Source organism: Calypte anna, chromosome 1 (genome assembly GCF_003957555.1).
Source record: "Calypte anna isolate BGI_N300 chromosome 1, bCalAnn1_v1.p, whole genome shotgun sequence".
In the NCBI taxonomy this organism is placed as follows: Eukaryota; Metazoa; Chordata; class Aves; order Apodiformes; family Trochilidae; genus Calypte; species Calypte anna.
Window position 1 is genome coordinate 74,145,170 of NC_044244.1, and position 12,812 is coordinate 74,157,981.

At 37.5% G+C, this 12,812-nt stretch overlaps 1 protein-coding gene across 2 annotated transcripts in view; it reads right to left on the reverse strand.

Moving 5' to 3' along the window:
- ZNF654 (zinc finger protein 654) overlaps window positions 1-12,812 on the reverse strand; it is a 36,046-nt gene that overhangs the window by 21,107 nt on the left and 2,127 nt on the right. Inside the window, exon 2 of one of the 2 annotated variants that reach the window (XM_030468108.1) lies at window positions 2,582-2,727. The exons of the other annotated variant lie outside the window; for it this stretch is intronic. Coding sequence (XP_030323968.1) covers window positions 2,582-2,727 — 146 coding nt within the window. The remainder of the gene's footprint in view (window positions 1-2,581; window positions 2,728-12,812) is intronic. 2 annotated transcript variants of the gene reach the window in all.

Genomic DNA, 12,812 nt, shown 5'->3' on the forward strand with positions numbered 1-12,812 from the left:
TCCAGTCCCCTTATCCTCTTTGTAGCCCTGTGCTGGATTCCTTCCAGTAGTTCCTTTTCTCTCTTGTACTGGGGAGCCCAAAACTGGACAAAGTACTCCAGAAGTGGCCTCAACTAGGGCAGAATAGAGGGGGAGGATGATCTTCCTCGACCTGCTGACCACACTCCAGGATGTCATCAGCCTTCTTGGTCACAAGGGCATATTGCTGGCTCTTGGTTTATTTGTTTTCCACCAGGTTTCTCAGGTCCTTGTCTGCAGAGCTTTTTTCCAGCAAGTCAAACCCTAACCTGTACTGGTGCATGGGTTATTCCTCCTTAGGTGCAAAACCCTACACTTGGCTTTGCTGAACTTCATTAGGCTCCCCTCTACCTACCTCTCCAGTCTGTCCATCACGCTGGATGGCAGCACAGCCCTCTGGTATATCAGTCACACCTCACAGTTTTGTATCAGCAAACTTGATGAGGGTACACTCTGTCCCTTCATCCAGGTCATCAATGAGTATCTTGAAGACTGGGCTCAGTATGGACCCCTGGGGAACATGGCTAACTATAGGCCTCCAACTAGATTCTGTGCTGCTGCTGATCACAACCCTATGAGCTTTGCCATTCAGCCAGTTCTCAGTCTACCTCACTGTCCACTGATCTAACCCACACTTCCTAAGCTTACCTATGAGGATGTTACAGATGACAGCATCAAAAGCCTTGTTTAGTCGAGGTAGACAATATGCACTGCTCTTCCCTCACCTACCTACCAGCCATACCATCATAGAAGGCTATCAGACTGGTTAGGCATGATTTCCCCTTAAGTGAATCCATTAATTCTACTCCTGATAACATTTTCCTTCACATGCTTAGAGATGACACTAATAACTATAGGAAATGCAACAGTCACTACTGTTAATAGTTTATTGTCTGGTTATAAAGGAAATCTTACTCAAGTATGACAATGTGCTCAGGCAGATTTTTGCTCTCCAAGAACTAAGACTTAATAAACACAAAATTTCAAAGGACATTTGAGCAAGGTTTGACAGGTAACTGAAATTAAAACATCCCAGAATCCTTTTCTGATATCACAAGCAAAAATATGCTAGTCGAGTAGAGTCAGAAGAAAAGATAAGCTAGTATTCTAGAATGGAAGAAAAGTTCAGTGAACTCCTAAAACCAAGATAGAGGACTGACAAGAATGTAGTGATGAATTCACTTCTAGATTATCAGGAAATGACCACCCTACATATAACAATTAACTAAATTTCTACCTTTCTTCCTCCCATGCTTTTAAGTATTAAAGTACATAAAAGTGTGGTTAGAGTTTCTGAGTTCTTTTTTTCTCTAAAAAACTGTGAAAAAAAAGCGGTCACCATGTTTTGATGCAACTGCAAGTTACTGTCCAATATCTGAGTATTCTGGTTGTAAAAATCACCATAAACAATCACAGATCAAATAGTCTCGCACAAACAAAAGAATACACCTCTCTGGTCAAGTTTCATCACCACTTAAAAAGAGCACATACAGAATGAAACCTTGACTTCTGTGTCATTAGTACTAATAGCTCAAGAAGAGTGGAAATGATAAGCAACCCAGTCCTTCTGACCAAGTAAACTAAGAGGAAGACTAGGAAACCATTAATTTCTGGTTTTTTGGTAAAGTGTGAGACATTTCCACACAAAATTGTTAACTGAAATACTGAACTATATTTGAAAGCGCTGCTCAAGAAGAAAGCAGTTTAAGCAGTGGGACAAGGAAACTGATTTACCCAAATGAAACTCACACTAAAGTTAGCTTTTAAGTTTTTGTCCTCATCTGCTGAGAGAACACTGCATCTCGGCTAAGTATCTAACTCCCTTAATGACTGTGGGTTTGTCATGTTTCCATGCAACATTGAGGTTTTGAACTCTGAAAAGCAGGTTTTTAGAGCAAGAAAAACATGTGACTTTTACTTATCTAGTGATAAGTAGACACTCCCAGCTTCCACACAGGAAAAGCACCATTACATCTTGAAAACTGAGATCATAGCAAGATTTATGACCTAACATTCTGCAGTTCTTTAAGCTGGGTATGATTTTTGGTTAGCTAATTGTGTAACGAGTCACATCCATACGCATTTGGAGGACTCAAATATAAAAACCCATTTCAAAACTGATTTCTTGACACTGTAAAAATATATCTTAACAAATATTTAGCTTATTACATCACTAGAGGTAGAAGAGTAAAAACTTTAGTTAATTTATTTACACTTATGTACTGTGGTCTTCAAATCTTCTGAAGTAAGTTTTCCAAAAAGAAGTCTGTATGGTAATCCTACATTTATTAATATTATTCATTCTGCCAGATAGCCTGGCGGAACACAACATCATGATACAACATTAAGTGAGCCAATTTGAATACTTAACAAAGACACAAAAAGACTAAACTAAATTCTAGGGGTTTTATCTATAGTTTGCAATTCCTTATTCCACATAGTTAAGTCACCTGGTAGAACCCCTCTTAAGAGGTCTGAGGATCTCTGAGACCCTATTGCTATTGTGAAAGTAACACAGTCTATATTGTAAAGAAAGTAGTAAAAAAATATAGGATGTACTTACAAAGCTAGGCTACTCAATACGTATTGTACGTGCTCACATTCAGCTGGGAATGATACACAGGCAGACGTGAAACAACAGAGAGCTGTCTGAAGCACCTGAAGCTGAGGCAAAGGAACCTGCCATCTTCCAGCATAGTCTTCAACAACCTAACAAAACCAACATCGAAATATATATTACAATAGAAAACATTTTCTTTAGTCAGAAATAAGTACTTAATACGGTAAACGTTTTATCTGCCCTCCTTCTCTGGCCGAAGTAGGGTTTGCAACCAAAAAACTTGAACATTTTGTGTCATCACGCAAACAAACAAAAAGAAACTTTATGTCCTGTGTTATAAAAGATACAACACAAAGGACCTTTAAGTATTTCTTTCAAAGGATAAGACAGGAAACACTTTCTCCTTATATAGTGTCATAGTATCCTACATACTATCCTAATAGGTATTACCCTCTGCATTTAAACACATCTAATTTTGCAATGGGACACAAATTAGAGTCTGTAACAATATCCAGATACTCCATTCTAAACCTTTCAAAGAGGGAAATAACTGCTCAGCTCTTCTAGCCTTTCTGTCAGTAGATAAAGCTACAAACACAGTCTTCCTTTCTTCTCTGATCAAATAGATAAATGTGGTCATTTTTATCTATATGATAGAATTAAGGCTAGCTATACCCTCATCTACAGTTTCAGAACTGTATCTCTACTTGTAGAAAAACATGAAGGTGAAAAGTAGGTATTTTAATGGAGAAAAATCCTTTCCTGGTCATCCAGCCCATCTTGTTTGTATTCACAAATACAAATTTCTGGCACTGCCTGTGCCCCCACTGGGAGGCTCAGTAACTCAGCACTAGCTGGTACTTCTACATAAGTATCCCTACACTGAAGTATTCTGAAAGGCCCAGTCCATTTAGAGCACCTCACATTTAAAACACACAGCACAAAGCACAGTATTAAACCAGATGTTTGTCCAGGTATCCACCAGTTCTGTGACAGACTATGCTGTCAGTCTATGTAACAGTCACCATGCTGTAGGTCCCCAGCAAGCAGACAGCCAAGGGCTTTGGGTCTTCTCTCCTCTTTTAATCAACAGCTAAAATGTGACTCATAGGCGGTATTATAAGCAGAGACTGAAAACTGGATTTGTTCCATGTTCTGCCACATTGCTTCTCACTGCACTAGAGTCAGGCTCCTTTTGCTCTTGCCTCAATTTTACCATCATAAGATGACAGCTTCAATGTAAGGAGAAGTGAACTAGCTGCACGCTTCAGGGCCTAGGGCATCTTTTTCACCTGAGGAAACCTGAGATCTTAGACATCCTGAGAATGTGAGAAGCAGGTAGGAAAACATAATACCATCAGCCATGTTGTAAAGAGAAAGCTAAAGCACTCCACAGCATGTGGAAGAGACAAGTAACTGACTTCACGAGTGCCAATCTTAGTTACACCTGGCTGCCTATCTAAAGAGCCAGGCTGGCCAACAAAGCACAGATTAAACAAACAAACAAACAAAAAATCAAATATATCCCTCTTTAGGATTTGACTTCAAGGCCTGTGAATCCCACTTAGATTTGTTTAATTCCCCATGAACTAAATAAATGTCTTCTAAGTCAAGTTAAGTGACCTACATTTTTAGTTCCAAAGCAATGTGCTTAACTTTAAGGCTGTGCAGAAGGAACAGTTCCATTTCTGAGACTTTGGTTATAGCTGCTCCCAAACAAAGCACTTGCTGATAATGGAACTGGTAATTTTTCCTCCTCACCCACAGCTGTGATTTTTGTAGGTAGATTTTCTCTTTTCACCATATTTATTTTAATTCCTGATGGAAAATCTGTTAGTTTAATGCAGCAGATATCTAGGTCAACTGGAAGAGAATTAGCAGACTTAGAGATAAATAGCCTTCCTCTTACATGGAAGAACAAAGACTTTATAAAATAGTACTGCCTCACACATCTATTGCAATTTCTCTGAAATACCTTCAGCAAGGTCCCTTAGATAGGAAAACACAAAGAAACACTTAGAAGAAAAAGTAGAGCAAAAGAATGCCCTTTAACAGTTTCAAACTTCAAATGGTCAAACAAAGGTAGAAATAAGACATCAGTTCCGACTATGGTGCTGCACAACACTTTGTGTGTGCCAAGAGGCACAGGATAGATATGTTCATAAGTAATTTCAAGCAACGAGACATTTTGTCATGATACTGGGCTATTTTCTTGGTAGCATAAATTCCAACAGTGTAAAGAACTGTAGGAAGGATTTATGTCAGCGAGTAATGAAATTCAGCATAGCCAAAAGGGCACCAGTAGTTATGGTAAATGTTTTAATGAAAAAAATCACCTCAATGGTCATCAAAATAGTGAAGAAAGCAGATTAAATATTAGGAGAGTAACAAGATAAATCAGAGTGTTAGCTGTTCAAAATCACAACACATCCCCATATCTATAAAACTGCATGCTGGTTTGTTGCCTACCATTCCTATCTCAAAAGAGAACACAGAAGGCCTTAAAAAAAGCTTTGAAGGAAAGTAAGTATAAGTAGCAAAATAAATTTCACATAAGGCTCACTAGGACACTTCAGATTGTTAAGAAGTAAGTGCAGGGGGGACACCAAACAAGGTTTGCAAGCAGAATCAAAATAAACTACAGAAAGGATTTCTTCACACAGTGTGCAACAAAGCTGTAGAGCTCCTTACTAAAGGGATGCTGTGGATGCTGAATGGCTCTAACTACATGAATAGCTATTAACTACAGTAACTCATCTGAACTGAAAATGGTTAGAAAGGGGTTGGTTAGGCATATACCTAGGATATGGCTTCTGCAAACAGTCAGTAATTAAAAATAATTGAAAAAAGGCTTGTGCTGAGGATGATAGACAATTCAGTCTCCAAAAGGTGCAGTCCTACTGCCTACACTTCACGAAGGTCTACACAGCACTACAAGTTGCCCCTGCTGTGCCTACAGGGCTCATCTGAACCCTAAGCAAGGCAGTTCAGGAACTAACTGGCAGAGAACAGCTTCCTCTCTCACAGAAAGCTATCAGTCACTGTCTGCATCAGCTGCCTGAACTGGGCTACCACCCTTCCACTGGAGTACCAGAGGCAGGACAGAAAAGGAAGACACCACAAAAACCACATTGCCTTAATTACACAGTTAAATCTCATGTATCTCAACTCAAATATCCAGGTAGCATTCACAGCAACATCTCCCCCCATACTCTGACCCCATCAACTGGTCAGGAAGAATATGAACAGCTATCTTCTGAGTATTGATACTTGAAGTCATGCACTTTTCAGTCCCAGAAAAAAAAAAAAAAAAGTCTACATTTGGTCAATTCTCAGCAGATTTACAACAATCGTAAGAAAAAGAGGGTAAAGTGGGGAGGGGGAAGCAAAACTTAGGACAAAATACATTCCAATCTATGCTCTACACATATTCTATACAGGAGGGAGAGAATGAACAATTCTAGGCTTACTTCAATGGATGTTTTTAAGTGATCTCATAGAATGCTTTTTTCTAGAATAGAAACTAGCACATTTTTTTTTGTTCAAAACACTGAACATGCCATGCTTTGAAACAGGACTGTAAATAGAAGCATAGGTAGAGGCTTATACCAAAAAGAATTCCCAAAACAAAAATGAAACCCCAAAAATACTACTTCTGTCATTTTTCAAGGAAAACAAAAGTTGAAGGGACATGTGTATGCTCAACTCCATACTGTGAAGTTGTGTCATCAAAAAACTTCAGAAAATTAAATGCTGCTAGAGTCCTAAACGCTTTATTTCAAGTCTATCAGACTATTTTTAACAAGCATAGTAGTTTCACTATAATTAAGTCAGCCAAACAGGAAACATATAACATAGCCAAAACGATGTGTTTTGTTCTTCATCCAATACACAGAACAGAAAATCAGAAAGGACATGACATTTTCATGTGACTTTGTGTGAAAATTCCCATCAATAATTCTGTTAAGAGACAATTTTCATACACTTAAAGACTCTCCATTTCCCAGCCTGTCTCTACCTTCTAATTTATTGCAATCCACGATGAGACTGAGACGTCTGTCTTCCCTTTCTCATTGAGTATAGACACAGAAAAGGAGTCTGAAGCATCTTTCTGAACACCCACCCCTTAATTCAGCACTACCATTCCCCACATCACTCCATTTCTACCTCTTCTCTCTCATGTCTGAGTAACTCAGAGGAAAATTGACAATTCCAACATGTGCTCCTAAGACCAAACTTAGGAGTGTCCTACAAGTAGTCACCCAGTTAAAGTTATAAAGACCTGAAGTAATGTGAAAATTAATTTTCCCTGGAATATTATGTCTTAACTGATCAAATATGCATTTTGCCTAACTCATTATGCATATATGGGGTGATCTGACTACAATCCAAACACTTAAGAGAAATAACATTGCAAATAACTAGATTTGCAAATATGCAGGACACAAGAAACAAATGTTTTATGCAGTGTTATGCCTGAGGTTCCTACAGCTTTTCCTGCTCCTCCCCAAAGCAATAAAAAGAGAAAGTAATAAGAAACAAATCTAGTTTAGTCATGAGTAGGACTTCACTGAAGTCACTCCCATAACTTTACGTGAGATTTAATAGCAAAGGAAGTCAGCACCAGATTAAAAACACAACAGTGATGTGAGTGCTTCTATTTTGTTTTCAGAAAAAAAGTTAGTTGGCAATTATTTGTAATTGGCTATAACAAGAAAATACAGTGGTTGTCACAGAATAAAACAAACCAAAAAGTATTTAAAATACCAAAATAAAAAAGGGCTTGTTTTAAAAAAATTAATTCCTGAAAATTATAACCCCTAATTAAAAGCAACACCTTTCACAGTTCACTGTTCAGCAAATACAGAAGAGCAGCCAGGATACCAAAGTACAGTTCTAGAAGAGAGCTTAAGAAACACTAAATCCATTATATCTTGAAACATCAGAAAAATTAATCACACCCTTTTAGCTGTTGTTTTACCCTTTTTAGTGTATGACAAACTTGTTCTGTTTCCACATACAAACAAGCTGAGTCCTAACAAAAGGGCTTCCATTATCCATGAAACATCACTTAACACATACAAGTTTAAAATGGTTTTATTTCGTGTAATTTCTTTTAAAAAAGTACATAAGCAAAAGCTTTACTGCATTTCACACGTGAATATTACATAAGGAGTAACCAAACATAATCACACTGCTGGCAAAAGAAAAAACATCACTCAGCAACAGTATGACACATCCTCTGAGACAAATTTCTGCCAAACCTTAACCCTGAAAGCCAAATGTTTCCCCCCACCCTTAATCACCAAAATCTCAAGCATTTCCTCAGCCTGCTCGAGGCAAGAGCAATAACTAAGACTCTGCATCCCCACTACATTTAGCCACCCAAAGAGCTAGTTACCATTTATATTTTCAGTCTGCCATTTGCACAACAGTGAAAATTATACGTTATCCTTTGAAAAGCAGTTGTGGCTACTTGTAGCCCTGTGGTAACTGTTCCTGTGTAAGATTTTATGACTGAAAGATAGTGATATTCCTCCTCAGCTTTTGATTAACCCCCCATAATGAGTGGAAGCCAACTAATTTAAGGAGTTTTGCTAATACAGAGGGGTAACTGACAATCTCTTGAACACACTCATGAATGCCTATGTCCAGATCACCACTGACAGCAATAAAGGACAACTTAAGAGGTGTTTCAAATAAAAACTGCAACTACTTCTTTTCCTGAACGTCTTCAAACTTGAAAAAGCATGCATAGCAAAGCTACCAGACAGACTGTACTACAGAAGCATCATTCAATGGCAATCCTTTTTAGGTATAAAACCCTGCAACTCCTTTTAAGTTACAATCTTGATATATTTTTTCCAAGCAAAAGTCAAAAGCTTATTTGCATTCAAAAGCTGAAGTTTGAAATGAGGTCTTAAAAACTGAAGAAATAACAATACCAAGGAGTCTGAAATCGTGTAACAGAAAAGCTGCCAAAACGTGGAAGGAGAAAAAAGTAAGACTAAGAAAAGTGAGAAATGTATCTGTAGATTTGCACAATGTTTCCTGTTAAAAAATATTCTTTAATTCCACTTTTAAAACAAGGAGATAATTTCTCAGGGTAAAGCTAAAAGGACAGCAGGCACAAAAGCTGAGAAGCCAGTACAACATAAACTACTTGGATAAGAAGACTTTATCATGTTAACGACAGGAACACTGAGGAAGAATGACTCCTTAAGTCTACTGATTTGCAAATAAGGAGCTTGCAAATCAACTACTTTGGTGAATTCTCCCAAGAAGCTGACTGAAAACACCCAAGTGCATTACATACATCACAATCCAGTCCTGAGTGACAGTGACCAAAGGAAAGTACCACGACCCAGAACACAATATTCTTTGCAGACAGGTAATCCCCAACAGAAAGGAAGTCACACTTGGCATTCAGCTTGGGATGAACCACCACCTGGTGCTTTCCAAAGCTATTTTTTGCAAGTATTCCCCCTTTTAAACCTGAACCTCACTTCACATTCAAGCACAATACTAAAGTACTAACCAGCAAATACAATATGCTTCTTTCACCAGCCAAGCACGGGAAGAAGACCCAGTAAACAGAGAAGACACTAACAGGTTATTTTTCAAATTTAAACCACTTCAAGCAGTTATGAAATTCTTTCATACACAGCTAAATTTAGTTACTGCAATGTATGGTTTCCCTTTACAAGCTTTCATATGACTAGCAATGTCACACATTTTTAAAAAATAAAAAAAACATTGGTTAAAAACTCACATGTGACTTTCAATGGTGCTCTCAAAATTTGAGATGTATATGAAGTGTAAAGGGATATATAAGTATAAAGCATATTTATTCAGGAAAACTAAAAGAAAATCCTATACCACATATCATTACAAAAACAAAAAAAAAGCTTGGTCAAAAAAAAAGCTGGTCAAAGAAGTAAGCTCCAGTACACATGTGAGCAAGGTATCTGTAGCTAAACCTTTTCTGAAAAGTGTATGGAGTTCATATATGGCTCCCAAAGGGCCAAAAAAATAGTAAGATAAAACTTTTGCATAATCTGAAAGGTTTGGGGGCAAGGGAGCTGATGTCGACACCAGCTTTTGTTTGGTTGGGTTTTTTTATAAAATGGAAAAGCAACTTAACAACTGCTGACTTGTAGTTCAAAATAGGAGTCAAAAGAAAGTATTTTCAAGTTTAAGTACACCACAAAAAGCGAGAACATGCATTAAACCCAAACTCAGAAAAACAAGCAAAGAAGTATATTTTTCTACCTTCATACCCACAAAGCAAGACAGACAACAGTTGAGTCATACACCCATTTTTATTTTTTTTCTGCCTACTAAAATAAATCCCAGAAACACTATCTTCTCTAGTGCGTTACTAAATTTTACTTCTTAGCTTTCAAGTTCAAAACCCCACTAATTATTTTTCTACCAGTGACTCAAGATACCACCAATTAAAGTAAGCAAACTAGGTAATCTTTATTTCAGGAAGTCAGATCATACTAGATGGGCATAAGCTGATGCCACAGTAAGAGCAGATCGAGTGGTGATTAGCTCTCACAGTATGACCTTGTTATTTTAGATCAGGCTTACCTTGTGTTTATTTCAGTCAGTACTGAACAAAACAAAATAACACCTAGTGAAGTTATGCAGCCACGTGGACAATTACAGAAATGATGGGAGTAACTTGTAGTATTTTGACAGTAGTTAATGTTGTGGAAAAATATTATGAAGAGGAAATGCAATTTCAAGCTCCCTGACAAAACTACCTACTTCAAGTGCAACAAAGTATGCTATGTCCATTTGCCACCTCACTGCTGAAGTCTGTTTTCAAATCAAGTAAATTTGGAAATTCATCTTTCTAATTATAAAATATGCCTTCACCCTCACAACAAAGGGAAACCATCTATGCTGTTCTCTCTGCCCTCCATCATTTGTATTTCGCTCACTCAGGAACCTCTCCATAGCTCTGATCCCTGAAATACTTCAGAAAGTAATTTCAAATTTGGCAGATACCATAACAAGTTGAAATTTATGCAACTCTCTCCAGTGTTCAGAATGAGGGGATTTCTGCTGGGTGCCCCCTTTCCAATTTCTTAAACTTACAAATTTGTTATGGATGCCATGCTTTTCTGCTTGTCAAAGCTGAGGACAGCAGGTTTGCTTCTCCCAACACCTAAGTGGTTTCAATACACAGCAAACTCCACAAATTAGAAGAAATGCTAGATAAGCAATTATTAGAAAGTAACACAGGAACAGCTGGTGAGAAGTATAAGCTCGTCAATTATTCCCAACTGTCTCTTTTCATTCCCAACCACAGATAACTTGATTTTTTTGTTTTCACCATGTCATCAATCTATGAAAACATTTTATTCTACTTTGCCTGGGAAGATTCGGGCTGTAATGCCTCTATATGACCATGACACTACAAAAAAAAAAAAAAAAAAGAGAACCCAGAAAGGACAGACAGGTTAAGAGACTCCATGTTCTGACTTAATTTTCTATCATTAAATTGTGATCATACATTTATTTAAGCAAAATGCTCTGATAATCCAGTCACTTTTTGTAACAGTTAGTTAATTTCCTATCTGCTGTACCACTTGAGGCCTCAAGAATACTGAACCTGGCTATCTTACCTTTCTAACAGATTTCAAGGATGAAAGACATGCAGGCCAATGCTTTTCAAGGCCACCCTCTTAAAGATCAGTCTAGAGGTCTTTGATTTTTTTCTACAGAAAACCTCTCTACAGACCAAAAAGGTTTTAAACTTTGTTTCACTTTTCTTGTAGCTCCTACAGAGAGAGATGAATGTGCACATAATTCACACAGCAGAATAACTATAAGCAATCTACCCAATATTCTTTCCACCTGACATCAAGCTTCATCACTGATTAAAGCAGAGTTATATCTTTTAATAGCTTATTATTCTGAAAATACAATTGTTTCAAACATCAGCTCAAACTGATGGTATTATCCCCAAGTTACTATTTCTGCAGAAGTTGTTCAACTTTTGTCATAAAAACAAAACCACAGAAGACATACTAGGACATACAGAGGTGCCAAAAACAATATCAGACAAGTTGTAGAATTACTGTGGAGTGGCATGAGATGGAGAGGCTTAATCTGCATATCAGCCAAATACAACCATCAGAAGATCCAGGTAGAAAAGTACAAAGCAATCATCTCTGACAAAAACAAGAGCCAAAAGAGAAAACTGAACTGAAAAAACACACCCAGTGAAAACATATATTAAAAAAAAAATCTAAAAAAGTAACAGAGTCTTTAAGTATGAAGTTTTGTTTTACAGCAAATGCTAAGAGGTGGCCTAAAGTTCATTATACTTTCTAAAGAACAAGAACTATAAACATGCTTCATCATTTCTATGGCTAAGGACCTATCAGCCCTCTGGATGTACAGGTATATATAGACCTATATAATCACACAGCTGTCAGTCTCCTGAGGGTAAATGAGTTAATGTGGGGCACACCTAACTTCATTTGCTGTCAAGCCACAACTGTCACACAGCTACTAGCCTGTTACATCAGTACGCTACACGAATTAAGATCCTGCATTTATGTAGTTAAATAAGTAGAAGAACCCATTACCAAAACCATGCTTAAGCAAGAAGACCTTATTTTGAGTGAGCATGTGATTGTTGATCACACCAGGCCAAATTTAAACAAACAAACAAATCCCTAGAAACAAAATGTTAATGGATTAACTCACTCACATCAGGATTACTTAAACTATACACTGTTAAAGAGAACGGCTACAGAGTATTTTATATACTTCGAAACTGTCTGCTGGAGTGGAGAGTTCATAAACTCAAAGCAAACCACAACAAAGTAGGGGAGAGGATTTGGCAATTCTTCTACACAAAAGAAACTGCAGAAGTCAAGGTTAAATGATTTAGGTATTCTACTATTAACCGCTGTGATAAAACACTTTTATAGAAATATTCTTTCCCTGATCTTGTCCTTTATGTTTCCTGTTAATTTCTAGCTTTGTGTGTGTCCTGGTTTGGACCAGGATAAAGGTGATTTTCTGTCTTGTACTTTTGCTTTTAGCAAGTTTCTCAGACAGTGTGTGCTTCTAGGATTGATAACACTCGATGTTTATAGTTACTGCTAGAGATTGGTATGCAGAGCCAAGGACACTGCTCAGCTCTGAGGAAAACATTTTACCATCCAGGAGGATACAGAGGTCCCACCTGAGCCCTCCTTTAGGGAGG